Source organism: Nothobranchius furzeri, chromosome 1 (genome assembly GCF_043380555.1).
Source record: "Nothobranchius furzeri strain GRZ-AD chromosome 1, NfurGRZ-RIMD1, whole genome shotgun sequence".
Classification (NCBI taxonomy): Eukaryota; Metazoa; Chordata; class Actinopteri; order Cyprinodontiformes; family Nothobranchiidae; genus Nothobranchius; species Nothobranchius furzeri.
The window spans coordinates 64,466,361-64,483,819 of NC_091741.1; the positions used below are offsets into that span (position 1 = coordinate 64,466,361).

General features: G+C 43.3%; 1 protein-coding gene across 2 annotated transcripts in view; it reads right to left on the reverse strand.

Annotated features, from left to right (window-relative positions):
* Nucleotides 1-4,633: 4,633 nt before the first annotated feature.
* tgfbi (transforming growth factor, beta-induced) overlaps nt 4,634-17,459 on the reverse strand; it is a 38,849-nt gene continuing 26,023 nt past the window's right edge. The window contains exons 3-17 of one of the 2 annotated variants that reach the window (XM_054739436.2): nt 15,783-15,847; nt 15,551-15,708; nt 15,306-15,470; nt 15,070-15,216; nt 14,644-14,785; nt 14,356-14,568; nt 13,981-14,118; nt 13,766-13,908; nt 13,273-13,409; nt 12,472-12,602; nt 9,203-9,327; nt 8,899-9,001; nt 8,085-8,152; nt 4,973-4,997; nt 4,634-4,902 (exon numbers count right to left, since the gene is read on the reverse strand). In XM_054739436.2, the coding sequence (XP_054595411.1) occupies nt 4,841-4,902; nt 4,973-4,997; nt 8,085-8,152; nt 8,899-9,001; nt 9,203-9,327; nt 12,472-12,602; nt 13,273-13,409; nt 13,766-13,908; nt 13,981-14,118; nt 14,356-14,568; nt 14,644-14,785; nt 15,070-15,216; nt 15,306-15,470; nt 15,551-15,708; nt 15,783-15,847 (1,822 nt within the window). In that variant the 3' untranslated portion in view covers nt 4,634-4,840. Of the gene's footprint in view, nt 4,903-4,972; nt 4,998-8,084; nt 8,153-8,898; nt 9,002-9,202; nt 9,328-12,471; nt 12,603-13,272; nt 13,410-13,765; nt 13,912-13,980; nt 14,119-14,355; nt 14,569-14,643; nt 14,786-15,069; nt 15,217-15,305; nt 15,471-15,550; nt 15,709-15,782; nt 15,848-17,459 lie in introns of both variants that reach the window. The other variant, XM_015952615.3, reaches the window with a different exon arrangement.

Below are 17,459 nucleotides of genomic sequence, written 5' to 3' on the forward strand. Positions count from 1 at the left end.
TGTCCGCCCAGGTTTACAGTAACGGGAAGTTAACGACTCAGTAACGGAACCCCCCCACTCTTCGGCAAAATGGTTCCTCTCAAACGGATCCGAAGCAACACCTACAAAGTTCTCACAACGTGTCAGAAAACCCGTTAGACTCGCGGTTGGCCTAAAAGAACTTCCTTCAAGTCGCGGAGAAAAAACTTTACTGTCTGCGGAGACCCCAACTGTCCAAATGACGCAATAATGCACAACACGTCCGGTTTACGCTTTCAAAATAAAATCTTATAGAAAACCAACTTTATCTATACAGACCACTCATCGAGACAACTTCAATGTATTAGAGGCATTTATTTGTCTAATCCAACTCATCTTATTCAAACGGATGGGTTGTCACAGGGCTTCTGCAGAACTTGTTTGAGTACCGTTATTTCATCTTACCTGTACAATATTCTACTTCTTGGAATTGGACAAAAACTCCAGAATAAAGACATCACGATTCCAGTCCTCCATCCGCTCTGGCTCTACACTGACACCACCTGAACTTCACTTCCCAGCATTCACCTCACCGGTTTCCGCGGTTTTTGTCAACAGTCAACACTCCTCTCTGCTCTACTACGTTGAGGTTGAGCCAAGGTGAGGAGTCCTGCCAGAGTACTTTGACTTGACGAAACCTAACGTGCTGTGTAGTGGCCCTCGAGATCTGATTTTGGTGGCCACTGATTTCATCAGAAATGTTACATCTTTACATCTCAGTGAATATGATTTCACTGGTTCATCAGTTATATTTTATTTAAATCGATTGGCTTCTAGCTTTTTTTTAAGCCTTCATCACATCAGAGATGAGGTCCTACCACAAGTGAAGGAGGCCGAAATAATGAGATCACAGGTACAAGCGGCCAAAATGAGTTTTCTCTGCAGGGTGTCTTATCTATGGGCTCTCCATGATAATAAGGTGATAGATCATTTGCTGCTGTGGCCCCCAGACTCTGGACCTCTCTCCCCCTGAGCCTGAGATCAGTGGACTCAGTGGTCTCCTTCAAAAATCATCTGAAACCTCACCTGTTCAAGCTGGTTTTATGTGACCTTTATCACCACCCTCTCATTCTGCACTTTCAACCAACTCTGCCTTTCCCAGGATCCACTGATTTCCCTCTTTCTCTTTGCTTACATTTTTATCACATTATTTTTTTCCATTTTAACCACATCTTTTAATCCTTTTATTTTCAAAACCTTTTTTATATTTTAAATGTACTGTTCTTGTGAAGCACCTTGTGATTTTTATCTTGAGAAGGGCTATATAAAGATTATTTTCTTTATTTGAGAAGCTCAAACATTTGGGAGGGGCTTGGAGTAGGAAAGGCAAGGCAGCTTTATTTGTATAGCATATTTCAAACACAAAGGCAATTCAAAGTTCTTTACAGAAGCAAGAACAGCAAACACAATAAATCAAACAAAGAAATGTAGATAATAATTCCTGATAAAAAAACAGATAAAAGGCAGAGTCAAAGAAACATTAAGAAACATTTATTCAAAGGCTGATGAATACATGAAGGTTTTTAATTTAGATTTAATAGTTACTGGAGTTTGGGCACATTTGAGGTTATGAGTAAGCTGATTTCATCTGTGTGCAGCGTAGTGACTAAAAGCAGCTTCACCCTGTTTGGTTCTGACCCGGGGTTCTACCAGCTGATTGTTTACCAATAAGGGTCTGAGAGCCCTGCTGCTATATACTGGAAGGAGATCCAACATGTACTTTGACCCCACACCATTGAGAGATTTATAGACTAGAAAAGCACTTTGAAGTTGATTCTGTAGTTTACTGGTAACCAGTGTAAAGATTTGAACAGGAGTGATGTTTTTTTGGTTCTTGTTAAGACTCTAGCAGCAGAATTCTGAATAAGCTGCAGTTTTTTGGTTGAGTAGACCTGCTGCTCCTCCACATCGAGAGGAGCCAGTTGAGGTGGGTTGGGCATCTGGTTAGGATGCATCCTGGACGCCTCCCTAGTGAGGTTTTCTGAGCAGTCCAACCAGGAGGAGACCTGAAGAAGACCCTGGACACACTGGAGGGACTTGAGTTTCTCAGCTGGCCAGGGAACACTTTGGGATTCCCCCAGAGGAGCTGGCCCAAGTGGCTGGGGAGAGAGGAGTCTGGTCCTCCCTGCTACTGCCCCTCTTATCAAAGGCTTCATTATAGCCTGATAAACAATGGTTAATAACTGAGATTATGTTACAATCAACCAGTTATTCCTGAACAGGAATAATCAGTGAATGGATGAATGATTAGGAAGGTATTTGTTGATGTTTGTAGTAGTAGAAGCAGTGTTGGCAGTTAAAGCAGTAGTGTTAGTTGTAGTGGTAATATGGGCAGTGTGTTGTAGTAAAGTGACACTGAAGTTCACATGTTCCACGACATTTGTTTAATAAATAATGAGTCAATGATCTGAAGATAAACTAACAACATGGATAAAACAAAACAATCAGACAGAAAGCTTCATTTGGACATCACTGGTGAACACCCAGGATAAGACGCATGATTCAAACTGAACATTAGCAAAAGTCTAAAATTAGCTGACCTCAGACTTTAGAATAAGACCTTTAAAGAGCAAGTCACCCCCAAATCAACAATTGTTTTCTGATAAACTATATAAATGCATGTCTAATCGTGCTGCAGACTCATGTAGTCAATAGTTTTGCACTTTAGTGCATTTTAGTTAAAATTTTTATTTTCTGCCTGAAACTGTCAGTGTTGTGCCGTTGTCAGGTAAAAACTCTTCATTGCATTTGAATTTAAATCTGCCACCGCTATTGGCTAAGAGGTAAGCTATGATGTAAAATGGTACATTATGATGTCACAATGTCATGAGTGTGTGTATTTGTTAGTGGCTCCACCCTCTCGGTCTGCTAGGCAACAGCATTTGTTGCATTGTTCAAACATGAAGTGGGAGTGAAGTACGCGTCTTGTAAGGGGTGACTTGCTCTTTAAGTGATTGCATCCCATATGACACTTTAATGATGATCTCTGTGTTAAACATCACACTTCCAGTGAAGGTTGAAAAATAACTATCTTAAAACAAGTCAGCAGCTGCCAGCTCATCTTAAAATAAGCGACAGAAAAACTTTCTCATCAAGAACACTCATTTACCCTTAAATATTTACATTTCAAAGTAGGGTATGTTTTTTAGAAAGTTTAAAAACATTTACACGTTCTAGTTTTCATCATGAGAATTTCTATCAGAATTAAACAGAAATACTTCGAGTCTTGTTTTAGACTTCCATCTAATCTGTGAATACCATTGAGTCTCTGAGCTTTTATTTTGAAGGCAAGTTTATTTCTCTTTTTTCCGGGGTCTTGGCCGAGGCCGACTATGTTGAAGGGGCGTGGCTGCCGGGTGTCAATCTTTTGACGTGTCACGTGTTTGTTCCATGGTTTGTTCAGCGGCAAGTCTAAACGAGGGCGTTCTTGTCATGAGTGAGGTGGGTTTCATTTCCGTGAAAAAACTGGCTCACGGTCACGAGTGAAGGCTCCAACGCTCTTCTGGTCCGCAGTGAGGGCGCAGCCTGTTTAGGTGTGTCACATGTGAAACTCACCCGGGTTAAATCCTTACACACACACTCACACCTTTTTCCAAACCCTCAGAATTAGTGCAGAATATTTCAGCTGCTGGTTTTCCTTTGTGTTGCATTAGTTTCAAATATGTAAATGAAAGGTTAGAAGTTAAACCCCTCTCATCACTCAAATCAAAAGTTGGTCTAATGGATCGTGCAGCTAGAACTTTAGTGCTATTGTACACCATAGTTTTGCTCACACGTGTTTCTAAAAACTTATTTTAAATAGGTAAAATTAAAATACTCTTCCAGCCATCAGTATATCAGTTTATTTTTTGATATCTGAACAGGAACTAACAAAAGAGCAGCTGAGATAAAACCTGAGAAAAACTCATTTGACCTCTAAAATGTAAAACAGCAGTTACATTAATGCCGCCTGGTCCCTCTGGATGATCCATTACACCACTAGGTCCTCCTAGATGATCCACTATTAATATTTGACCCAGATCAGCCCAATAAAGCATTTATTACACATAACCAAAGTGGATCAAAGTGGATTTAAAAGTAAAAAATATATAAAGTTTTAAAAAGTCAAATCACAACAGGGTCTGTTTGATGAGGCACTATTACCTTGCAGCAAGGGTGTTACAGGTAGCTGTGGCCTTTCTGTGTGAGGAGTGTGCGTGTTCTCCCAAATGCACGTGTCGTGTTTCTAGTGGGAGTCCAGCTTCCTCCCACAGGCTAAAAACATGCCATGCCTCATTGGTGACTCTAAGTTGTTACTAAGTGGGAGTGTGAATGGTTGCCGACCTCGTTTGTCTACGTCTCCCATTGATGGACTGGAAACTTGCATGGGAGCCCTCCACCAAACGCAGTGATTCAAAAGATGAATGAATGAACCTCCAGAGTCTGATCCTAAAGGGCTTCAGGCTAATCTTTCACTCACTCAAACTTTCATCATCCAGATAAAATTTGTTTTAACGCTTTCAGATGAAAGAGACATGACCCTACTCCGTGTAAAACTCTGTGCTGCTTTCAGTCTTGTGAGGCATTCAGTGCATTGAAAGCGGGGTCAAGGTCAGCAACACAAAGATGACGCACGTTGAAGAGCACTCAGATTTATTTTACAAATTGAAGGTTTCAATCCCAACCTGCTGACACAATGAAGGACGTCACTATATAAACATTTTACAGAAGTTAAAGTGTGATGTCACAAAACAGTTTGAGTTTCAGAACACTGGAAGTTCTAATCTAGTTGTGGCCATCTTTCAGGATTGCTCAGGACTCTTCTTCACCACCCTTCTCCTCTTTACTGACTCCTGCTCATTGTTCTGCTGGAACGACTCCTCAAGACCTTCTGGAACAAATCGTCTGTGAAATAGAAAATGAATCACAACTAGAAGCAGAACAGGTCTTAGTTCTAAAACTGAAGGTAACATACCATTCCTGAAGCTCCTGGTGTCCACCTGGAAGACAGAGGGAAGACAGTCAGACTGAAGAGGAGTATGAAAGAGTATTAAAGTGGAAAGAGGGAAAACCAGGAGACCCTTGACCTTTACTAAACCAATGATGTCTGTCACTTGGGTCCAGTTTGAAGGAAGAATGTTCCAAATAGGAGAAAGTCCTCCAGCCCACGTACCCCCGGTGTAAAACTGTAAACCGGTTCTGTAGTATGGGAGCCTACAACAACTGGACCCAAACTCAGACTGGTTCCACTGATCACTCCCCATTTTTTCCTGGAAATCACTTTCCCCCAAATTGAAACCTTCAACCCATTTTGTCACCACTGTTGGCCAGCTGGTAGGACTAGCTGCTGGGCTGCATCACATTCCCATAGCAACATACCTTCACTCTGACTAGTTTCTTAGTGAATAGTTAATACAGTGGGGTGAAAAAGTTTAGGCAGCCTTCATGATTTTCCTGTATAAATCGTTGGTTATGATAAAAACATTCAGTTAAATATGTCATATAGGAGACACACACAGTGATATTTGAGAAGGGAAACAAAGTTGATAGGGTTTACAGAAAGTGTGCAATAATTAGGCAAATCTGGCAATTTGGGCACTGTTGTCATTTTATGGAGTCCACAACCCTTGACATTTGTGCCAACAGCAATATTTTAATCAGATTTTATGCTCATTGTTACTCAGGAGGGTGTAAAATAGCATGAAGCAGGTCCTTTAAGGACACTATTATCAAGACATTTGGCCATTATATTATAATTCAAACAATGACACGTCTCCAGAAGCCCTAGGTCTACTTTTTTTGGCAAAAGTCAGTACAACTCTAGTAAATTCCCAGAATTCAAATGGTCTTCAGAAGCATCACATAAGTCTGGTTCTAGTTTATCGTAGCAGTGTTCATAGGAGCACTTTTGAGCTATTATACTGGCACGGTCATCTCATGAAGCCATTTTCTCTGAATCACAGTAGTCAAAGCAGGAGTAGAAGCCTATAGAAACCTTCCTCATCACTGATGGATTGATCCTTAGTTATTTCAGGCAGCTTCGGATCCAACATTAGATTTTACTTTTTACTTTTGTTCTCTAACTTTAACAAATCCATCAATGTCCTTCAGCTCAGTTCTCAGTAGAGCACCTTTACCCTTTCTCAGGTATAAACTAACTCAACATGTTTTTATTCTAAACTAAAGACAGTGTGTCACAACTGACTGTAACAATGATGAATTATGTGACAGTCATTCCCACTGATGGGTTTATTTTCTAATTAGTTACCACACTACTTAATCAAGGATACAAAAACAGTTAATAATTCATTTTATTTGAAAAGCAAATTTCAAAACAACCTAAGACCCCTGTACAAAGAGGCAGATAAAAACTAAAAAAGCCATCCATCCACTTTCTTCTGCTTTTCTGGGGTCACGTCACGGGGGCAGTAGCCTAAGCAGAGGCTCAGACGTCCCTCTACCCAGCCACTTAGGCCAGCTCCTTTGGGGAACCCCAAGGTGTTCCCTGGCTAGCCGTGAGACATAGTCCCTCCAGCGTGTCCTGGGCCTTCCTTTAGGTCTTCTCCCAGTTGGATCTGCCCAGAAAACCTCACCAGGGAGGCGTCCAGGAGGCATCCTATAGATGCAAAGGCCTTCTATCCTTTTCTGACTCAAGATCATGGTCTCAGATTTAGAGGAGTTAATTCTTACTCCAGCTTATTACAGCATGCAGAACAAATTTACAAAAAAGCAAATAAACATCTATTGTTCCTTAGACACCTATCCTGCTTTAGTTTTACACCGCCATTATTCAAGGTACACTCTCCTCATCCACAATTGTCTGGTATGGTAATTTGGACTCACAATCACGGAAAAAACTACAATGTATTATAGAAAAATCATCCAAAATTACTCGATAAATAATTACAGGTCATACCCTGACTTGTTATATTTACACAACGGGCAGAAAAAAATCAACTCTGATCCTTCCCATCTGTATTCCACCTGTTTATATTGCTGCCTTCTGGAAGACGTTACAGTTCCCCACCAACCAAATCAGTTAGATTCAGGAACAGTTTCTCCCCAACAGTACATTCGTTAAATCAAGTGTCTAACTGAAAATGTCTATCTGTACCACCACTGGACGTTGGTTGTTGTGTGAAGACACAGAGATGTGAGCATGCCATGCTGTACGGATTACTAATTCCACCAACTTGTTGTGTGGTCATTAATAAAGGACTCTGAATCTGAATAATGCATGCTGCAGCATTCTGGCAAAAAGCTGTAGTTTCTGGAGGGGTTTACTGCAGAGATCTATGAGAAATGACAAGGCTATGGGCAAGGATAGCAGTAGCCGCATTCCAAAATAGGAGTATGACCTCAAATGTGCCCCAACTCTAGTAACTTTTAAATCACAATAGAAAACTTTCATGTATCCATCAGCTGTTGAATAAATGTTTCTAATGCTGCACTTTCTGCCCTGTAACTGCTCCCCCTTTAACTTTGTCTTTTGTCTGATTCTTCAATCTGAAATTAATGTGTATTTAATGAGGTCTAAATTTATTTGTGTATTTTAATTGTGCTGTCACATTGATTTTAATGTTCATGCTATTCTCGCTAATGGAAAGCACATCGAATGAATTGCCTCTGTTATGAAACGTGATAAACAAATATGCGGCCTTGCCATGAACATCAACAAACACAAAGAAAACTAATTGTAGACTTAATTACCAGAAGCCCACTCTAGACTAACTTATTTTTATACTGAAGGACTCCTCCAAAGCTTGGTCAGAATTGTTTATGTACATGAAAGCCTGTTGGGGTAAAGACTGAACTTGCTAGTGTCCTGCAAACATGAGAAAACCTCAACTTCTGGGTCACATTACTGACCTGGAGTCAGCTAGCTAATCAGAATAGTTGTAAATTGTTTTCACGGAGACCTCAATAAGCAGCTTCAACGTCCTGACCTCAACATGTTCCTCTATTCATGTGAGTGAGACTAATGTGACTCTGCCGCCCCCTGCTGACTAAACAATCAGATGCAATTGAGCCAGGAATGTGTTTTCTAACATTTCCCCTTTGTAAAGATATTTTGTTTGTTTTCTCACCGCAGTTGTAGCAGCGGATCTGACAGCAGCTGCAGGGCCATCAGCCTGTTCCAGGTCAATCTTCAGGGCTGCAAGATACAAGCAGCAAAACATCAGGAGATAGGGGGAGGGGATGGGGTAGATAAGGTCACAAGAGAGCAGAAGTACACAGACTGACAGAAAACAAACAGTCCGACGCAGTTCTTGTCAAACTCAGTTTACACCCAAAAGTAACATCTGAAGGTGTTGATATGGTCTCCTGCTGGTATGGAGCAGCTACCTTCTCTGTAACTTCATCAGAATCTCCTCCAGGGCCAGAAACCACCCTCATAAGCCTCAAATCCTGATAATGTTACCATCAGCGTCACACACCTCACTAGTAAACACCTGGAAGACTTCAGGCCCTTCAAAAGTATTTACGTTGGTAATTAGAGCTTTTACTACACTTCAGTCTCATATTTTTAGTATCAAAACTGAAGTAAATGAATGCAGATCCAGAAATAACCTCTGGGTCACTCCCGTTACTGGCTTAGGATCTTTCCAGAACGGTGCTGAACTTTGCCAGCCAGTGTCAAAGTACAAATGCAGGCACTGAGGCATTTGGCGGTGCGGATTTGGCAACCCTGCAGGCTCACTGACTATGCTTCTCTTTGGCCTTTTTAAAAGGAGAAAAACTGACAACCCTCCAGCCGGCTGAGAAGAAAAACTGTTTCAATGTAACCTCCCTTCCAACATGATTGAGACATTAGACTCTTTTGTGATTGTGTGACTGTAAAATTCTTACCGATTCTTACTGAAGTACAAACAGAAAAACAAAAACAAAGATGGGACTCACGCTGAGGTTTGATGATGCTGTTGACTGCATGAACAACTCCATTCGTCGCCATCAGGTCTGCGTCAACCACAGGAACCTTGTTGATGTAGATGGTGAGGTTACGCTGTCATGCACAGGCAAACACACACACACACACACACACACACACACACACACACACACACACACACACACACACACACACACACACACACACACACACACACACACACACACACACACACACACACACACACACACACCTTATTGACAATTGGGAGAGATATTTGAGTGTGAACTAATAAGGAGTAAGATGACCACTGACCACACCCAGATCCAGTTTCTCCCCCTGCAGAGGTTTTAGACGAGTGTAAGAGCCGACCCCCCCACTGACCAACATTCCTTCCCCCAGATGGTACTTGAGCACGCCTGACAACTCGCTAGGGCTACCTGTTAACAGAAACAGGTGTCAGATCTTATCTCGGTCCAGCCACCGAATGAGAGCTGATTGGTTATCAAACTGTTAAAAGAAAGTTCCAGCAAAACATGTTTCACCTGGAATGTTACCAGTACTGAACCTCAGACTGATTCTGTCTGCTAATCATTACTAATTGTGGGCTGCTCAGGTTTGGGTCTGAACTCAGGGTGTGTGTCAGTAGCAACAGGTCTTTAGGACATAAAGCAGAAAGTTTCCAGTCACATAAACAGTTTGTGTTATTCAGACCAAACAAGGAGCAGCAGACTCTCCACACAAAATAAACTTCACACTCGTCTGCACCAAAGCCGATAGATTACACATCACAGTCCTTTGCTTCAGCATATAAAATAGCTTTTAATTTAAACAAAAATATAGTTTTAATCTGACCAGGCCATATAAAAGGACCAAGGCTAAGTCTGCTTCGGCTTTGTAATCTATTGCTGTGATTGATCTGCTGATATTTCATGATTTTATGTTACTTTACGTGACTGACAAATGTTCAGACCAATCATGTCACTGCAAAGCTTCAGAGTGGTTCTCGTCTTATCTTTCTGAGCGTTCCTTTTCTGTGGCCGTCTCCAAGTTTAGGTTCTCCACCATCTCCCTTATGGGCTCGACACACGGGAGGCGACATCGCCTCTCCTCCATTCATTTTCAATGAGACATGAGCGACAAAGTGATAATCGCGGGCCTCCCTCCGACCAAGCGAAACGCAAAAAACGTGCGTGTGAAATTTTGCACTCGTGCGCGTGTCGTGCACAGGTGACCCAGTGATGCGATCCCAGAAAGTTGAAATATTTTCAACTTTTCATCGCTGTTGTTCGGACGAGGACCAATCAACGGAGGTTTCATTCACTGACCAATGAGCAGGCAGGATGCTCCGTACATCTCTGAGCAAACATGAAGGAGAAGTTGATTATTATTATGTTTTATATAGTAAAATCACAAGTAAGATTTCACATAACTCTAACAGCACCTTGTGCAACATAATATCTACCACTTTTTAAACTCTGAACCGCTTAAATATCCTTAATTCCCTCCAACGTGACACAGCCAAACAAAACAACGGAAGTTTCAATTTCGCCATGGAATAGACGACTTTGCTGCTGGCCGCGGGTCGCCTCCCGTGTGTCAGGTAATAAAAGCGACAGCGACGAATTTCACTGATCGCGGTCGTTTGTCGCCTCCCGTGTGTCTTGCCCCTTACCCATGGTGTCCCACAAGGTTCTGTGCTGGGGCCTCTGCTCTTCCTCCACTACCTGCTTCCTCTTCAGCACATCCTGAGCTCCTTCAAAGGAATCTCCTACCATCTTTATGCAGATGACATCAAACTGTACATCTCCTTTAAGCCCCATGAGATGTCTAAGCTGCAGCTGTTACACACCTGCTTAGACTCTATCAAAACCTGGATGGCTGGGAGCTTTCTTCAGCTGAATGAAGATAAGACTGAGATCCTCATCTGTGCCCCAGACAAGCTGGTTCCCAAAGTCAGAGACTCTCTTGGTCAGCTTGCTTCTCACACCAAACCTTCCATCAGGAATCTTGGCGTGACCTTTGACCCAGCTCTCACCCTGGATTCTTATGTCAGTTCTCTTGTTCGCTCTTTCTTCTTCCATCTCAGGAACATTGCTAAGCTGAGTTCCATTCTGTCCCGCTCTGAACTTGAGACAGTTCTCCACACCTTCATCTCCTGACGCTTAGACTACTGTAACTCTCTTTTCACGTGTCTGAGCAGAACCTCCCTGAACCGTCTACAGGTGGTTCAGAATGCCTGTGCTCGGCTTCTGACCAAGTCCTCCAAACACACCCACATCACCCCGCTTCTCCTCCAGCTTCACTGGCTGCCAGTCAACTTCAGGGTTCATTTCAAGATCCTGGTTCTGGTCTATAGGGCCTTACATGGACAAGCACCATCTTACATTGGTGATCTTCTTATGGGCCATTCCCATCTGTACCGGGTCGGCCCGGGCCGGGTAGCCCCAGTCGGCCCCAGCCTGGCCCGGTTGATTCCACACATCCTTGTCTTAAGCCCATGTGGGCTGATTCTACCCACCAATCAGAGGCTTGCTCTAATGGAAGGTGTGATTTTGCTGTCAGCAGTGGGTGTGTTGGCCCTGGTCGGCCTGAAGCAGACCCCCTCGAGAAGAGGGCTAAGAATGAGCCTTGGTTGGCCCGGAAAAATACCAGGCCACCCAGGTATGTAAACAACCTACGCTACCCGGCCCGGGCCGACCCGGTACAGATGGGAATGGCCCATTAGTCCCTACACCCCCAGCAGGTCCCTGAGGTCCAGTGATCAAAGCCTACTGGTTGTGCAGCACCAGGCTAAAGACCAAAGGTGACAGATCATCTGCTGCTGTGGCCCCCAGACTCTGGAACTCTCTCCCCCCGAGCCTGAGATCAGTGGACTCAGTGGTCTCCTTCAAAAAGCAGCTGAAGACTCACTTGTTCAAGCTGGCTTTTGTGTGACCTTCTTCACCACTCTCTCTTTATTCTGCTCTCCCCACCTATTCCACCTTCCTTAGGATCCACTGATTTCCCTCTTTCCTATTCACTCTCTCTCTTTCTTAACATTTTTGTGATCACAATTGTCTACTTTTTGCTCATTTTAAATATATTTTTAACCATTTTCTAAATTATTTTCTATATTTTTACATTTTTTGTTTTTGTGAAGCGCCTCGTGATTTTTATCTTGAGGCGCTACAGTATAGAAATGATATTTTCTTCTTCTTCTTCTTCAGATTAAAAGTTGTTTGTGAAAATGAAGCGATAACCATCACATTAATCAGATGGGGGTTAAGTTCTGGGTAGGATGTTTCCATGCTTCTGTGAAGAACCTGTTCTTGTCAGCTGTGGCATCACAGACTCAGGTTCTTCATCTGAAAATATCTGGAACAAGAGTTCAGAAAACTTTCTGATGTTAAACAGCACATCTAGACAGCTCAAGGTTCAGAAAAGATTCTGATTATTGAAGAATTTTTCACAGAAACTTTAGAAATAAGTTAAACTCTGGTAATATCATTAACAGTGTTTTATTAAAACTAAAAAAACTAAGGATTATTCTGAAATAATTCAGCTTGGCACCTGGTGTGGGTTCTGTTCATTTCAAAACTCACGCAACAAGCTGTTGAGCTCAGCCTGTGGCAGCTTGCTGAAGGCTTCATTGGTGGGAGCGAAGAAGGTAAGCGAACCCTGCTGGTTGAGTAGCTCCGTCATGCCTGCAGTCTGGATGGCTCCGACCAGCAGGCTGGAAGCAGGTGATTCAGTTTATTCAACCAATATTGCACATGATGAAGAACATTATTATTTGGGAATTTAGTAGAAGACTATGTTGGGATACTTGGTGGAATGATCCCTGTGAATGTGAACCGTAAACTAAGCTGGGGGGGTTTAGGTGATGGGCACCACTTAGGAAAAGCTGGACTGAATGGTAAAAATTGTACAACTAGACAAAGTTTTTGAGTATTGATTGAATTTGTGTTAATAGTTGAAATTGTGTCTGAATAGAACTTCTTCCTTCATATCTCCAGACCAGTAAACACAAGGTTTCTGGAGATTGTACCTCAGGTCAGGTGATTTCTATTGACTCTCTGTCCCAAAAGTAAGAATTAAAATGAAAATTTTAAGTGTTTAAATGTGCTTCTCCTAAGGTGTGGAGTGAACTCATCTGATTGGTGGTGTTCTGTTTGAGCTCTTTATTGATGGCATTTTAAATATTTTTAATTACATTGTGCTGTGATTTTATGTATTGATGGTTTTAATCTCAAAAAGGCTTATCCTGGTGAAATAAGTTTTGATCAATTGATGGGATGACTGATTGGGCACTTGGACCAAACAAAAGTGTCTCTGAACATTACTGCTGAAGCTGTAGGGGGCAGCATGTAACCAAAGCTGGTCACCTGTCTGAAGGTACTCACCTGAAGCGCTCATCAGCCTTCAGGACATCCATGACTGTCCCCATGGGAGGTGTGAGGACTTTGTCCACGGTAAACATGGAGGCAAAACGGCCGGTCCTGTCATTGGCAGCAATGCAGGCGTTCTCGATGCACAAGTTCTAAACAGGAAACACTGGTGAGCATCAGCAGAATCAAAATAAATGGACCAAACAAGGATTAATGTCTAATTTGGTGAGCAGAAATGCGGTCTCAGGCACCCATCAGCTGAATCTGGTGCCGGCCCATCTCCATCACCTCTAGGATTAACTCAGCTGTTTTTAAATACCGTTACAACAAATACTGGATCACACCATCAACTTAAAACAGGAGTTGAATCAGGAGCTGCACTGGACCAGACTGAGTCAGACTAAATCAGATCCATTCTCTGTACCAACCTTTGCTCCATAGTGGGTCAAATAGACAAATGGATGGACTCATAAAGCAGCTTGGTGGTCCAGACCTTCAGCATTCTTACATTTCTGTAGACGAAGACTCTCAGCCGGAGGCCGCCCAGCGTCTCCAGCTCCTGACCGTGGTACAGGGACTTTGAGGACAGCTGCTCCTTCAGGATGTGATTGGCCATCAGCTTCCTCAGATTGGGAGTCATAGTCATGCTTCCTGCTAGAGACGAACACAGGTGGAAGCAATGAACACACCTGGGTCCTGTTTATTTGTGAAGGTCAGGTTTACCTTTGAAGGCGTCATTCAGAGGAGCCAACATAGTTAGAGCCTCTGACCCCGTCAGGTGGGAGGAGAGACCAGCATCAACAAACAACTTGGTAACCGTGGAAACAGACGAGCCCTCAGCCAGCTCCAGTAGAGTTTTAGCTTCAGACACAAACAAGTTAACAGATCATGTGAGTTTCAAATATTCTGACTGAAATGTTTTCAGAACATAAATGCAAGCATTTGTCTTACTTTGGACAAGCTGCTCTACTGAACAGAAATATAGACCAGGACTACTCTCAGCCCCAGCCTACACACAAATCTATCAGCCCTAGCCTCATTTAGCTCAAAAGAGGGGTTTAAATCACCACATTCATCCCAACACAGTGAAAACACTACCGGAGTCTGGAATAAGCAGCTCATTAATGTAATGGATGACTCCATTGGTTCCCAGCTGGTCCTTCTTGGTGACAATGGCCTTCCCGTTCAGAGTCATCTGGTCTCCGTCACAGCCGACCTCCAGCGAAGTGCCCTGCAGGGTCTCCATTGAGGTCCCTGACACGATCGACTCAGCACAATGCAGTTGCTTCAGAATGTGGTAGTTCAGCAAGTCTGAGGGGGCAGAGACAGGTGAACTTCAGCGGTTCGATTAGCTCATAGATTGTGTGATAGATCTCAGACACTCACCTTTCAGAGCCAAGGGATCTCCCAGGATTCTGCTCAGAGTCTCCTGAGGAATCTTCTGAAAGGCGTCATTGGTGGGAGCAAAGATGGTGTACTGACCCTCACTCTCCAGCAAGGTAGTCAGACCTGCAGCGGCGAAGGCCGTCTGGAACACAGAGACAGGAAGCCAGGAGGGTTGGTGTAGAACTGACCAAGTCGTAAAAGAATTAACACAAAACTAGAGTCTTGATCTGATGTCGGCAGAATTTTCTGACTGGTTGGTTGGTTGACTAACTAGCTGACTAGTTGACTGACTGACCAAAGTGTATTAGGGGTGTGACTGCGTGAGTGGGTGAATGTGAAGAGCTTTGAGTGGTCAGTAAGAATGGAAAACTGCTCTTTTATTCCAGATCATTCACCATTTACTGACTGGTTGAATAGTTTACTCACACGTAGCGTCTCCAGGTCATCATCTACATCAATGACGGTCTGCATGTCATTTGAGACGGCCGTAATAACTCGGTCGATGACGTGCACGATGCCGTTGGTGGAGTGTTGGTCAGGTTTGATGAGACGTGCACAGTTCACTGTCACAATCTAAAAGATGAGGAGATCATGTGACTCGTCTGATAAAAACCCGGTTCAATACTGTTCCTGTGTGTGTGTTCCAGAGCGTGCTCAGTCACCCCATTGCTGTAGTGGTGAATGTGGACTTGTGAGTCCTGGTACATGGAGGGGAAGGAGGACCCGTGCTTCAGCTCCTCAGAGGTCAGCCGACTGTTCACCATGTGATAGTGGAGCGCGTTCAGCAGCTCGATGTTCACGTTGCTCACCAGAGCGTCCAGGATCTCCTGCACCAAAGTGACATGTCAGTTTGAGTACAAATTGACACAGCACAGCTATGTGTCCCAATGTGTGTAGTTGTACTGACAGCAGGGAGGGCTGCCCACGCATCGTTGCTTGGGGCAAAGAAAGTAAAGCTTCCTGGACCTTCAATCTCCTCTCTCAGATTGGCTCGTTCAGAGTACATCTGAGTTGTGGAAGCTCCGACCACGCCCAGGGTGTTGTAGATGTTCACCAGAGGCAATGCTGCAGAAAGACACACGCCAGTCATTATGCAGATGTCCTGAGTAACTATATGGTCCAGAGGTCAAATAACCTACCAGCAGGACAGCCTTTGTCTCCAGGAATCCTCTCATAACCTGGACAGCATTCATAGGTGATCACCCTGCAGTGGAGGTGCACAGAGCCACAAGAGGATACATCAGGTCACATTAGCACGTTAAGGCAAACAAGGCCATGACAGGACAGGTTTGGACACATCTGGACCTGTCAAGGACACATCAGGCCACGTGAAGACATTTTCAAGACATGTTTGGACATCAGGAAACTTTCCGACACGAGGACTCAACAGTGTTTTTGGAGACTCCTCATCTGAAAGTCGCTCGCTTTTTTGTGTATTTTTTTCTCAGAAGAATCAGTGACAACGTTGTGTCAGCTTCACCTGGATCTAAGTTCAGTCTGTCAGCAACACATGGTGGCACCTGCCTGGCTCTGGTTACATCAGATGGTCTAGTAACTTTTCTCAGAGTTGGATCTGGAGAAACCCACAACCCTCGGCTGTAAATGGCTACGGTACTTTGCCAAAGCACAGCTTGCCTCTGTTCAGAGGACTGGACCAGAAGCCACACACAGAATATCCACAGGAACCAACGTCTGGTTCCCATAGCCTGTCCCAATAAATCCTCCAGCTGGTAGACTTGAGGATCAGCCAACCATCAAAACCAACACAGATCCGGTAGCTTGTGGCTCTGCAATCCCAAATCAGAAACTCAGCACTTCAAGGATTTGCTGGGTGGAGGTCTGTTTTGGAAACCTGGAGCTGCAATGATGCATGCAGACTCCACCACTTCTGGCAGAGGTTTCCACAATAAAACTGGACCAATGTCTGGTCTCATAAAAATCGTTTCCTCTGAGAGAAGAAGAATCTGCAGCCAGAAGAAACTCCTGGGGCAGGCGAAGGGGTTCCTGTTCACTACAAAATAGACAAGTTTAAAACAATAATAAACACCATGGCCTTCATATCCACACAAAAACATGGACAACCCATTCCCAACCAAAAACTGAGAGGAGCTCATTTCCAAAGACCCATGTGAATTTCCTACTACATGATTGTGTACACTGAAATAAATCCAGATGAATCAAACCGTTCTTGTTCATTAATCTAAGTACATTTCCTTTGTGTGTCTCAATTACTGTGGAATTGACCCTCCTCTCCTCAACACCACCCTATTTACAAATGCTAATAGACGCCACTGTGTGTTCTGCAGTTGTGATTAGATTCTCCTCTCTGTCGATCAGAACTCATGCCTTTACACTCCGTAATAAAGAGACACTCAGGCTGGAGACACATCTAGAAGAGATACAGAAGATCCTCTGGATCAGGACAAAGAGGTGAAGGACATGAAAACGTGTCAGAGGCAACACTGTCTGAGCAGCTTAGTGAAAGAGTGACTTTGCAGGAATTGCTTGAAGGTTTGTTGACATAACTACACTACACTTAACACACTGAGACACTCAAAGACTTGGTAGAAACTGTAATTTAATCAGAAAAAACAGAAAACATTTTAACTTGAATCACTGACTAGTAAAGATGCTCTGAAGACAGGATGATGTTTGGAAGCAAATTCAAATTCAAATTTTTATTTGTCACATACACATTCATACACAGTACGAAATGCAGTGAAATGCCTTACACAACTGCTCGTGACCTAAGAGTTGAAAATAAAAAAACTGTACACCATGAATTAAAATGAAGGGTAAATTTAACTGGGAAGAAG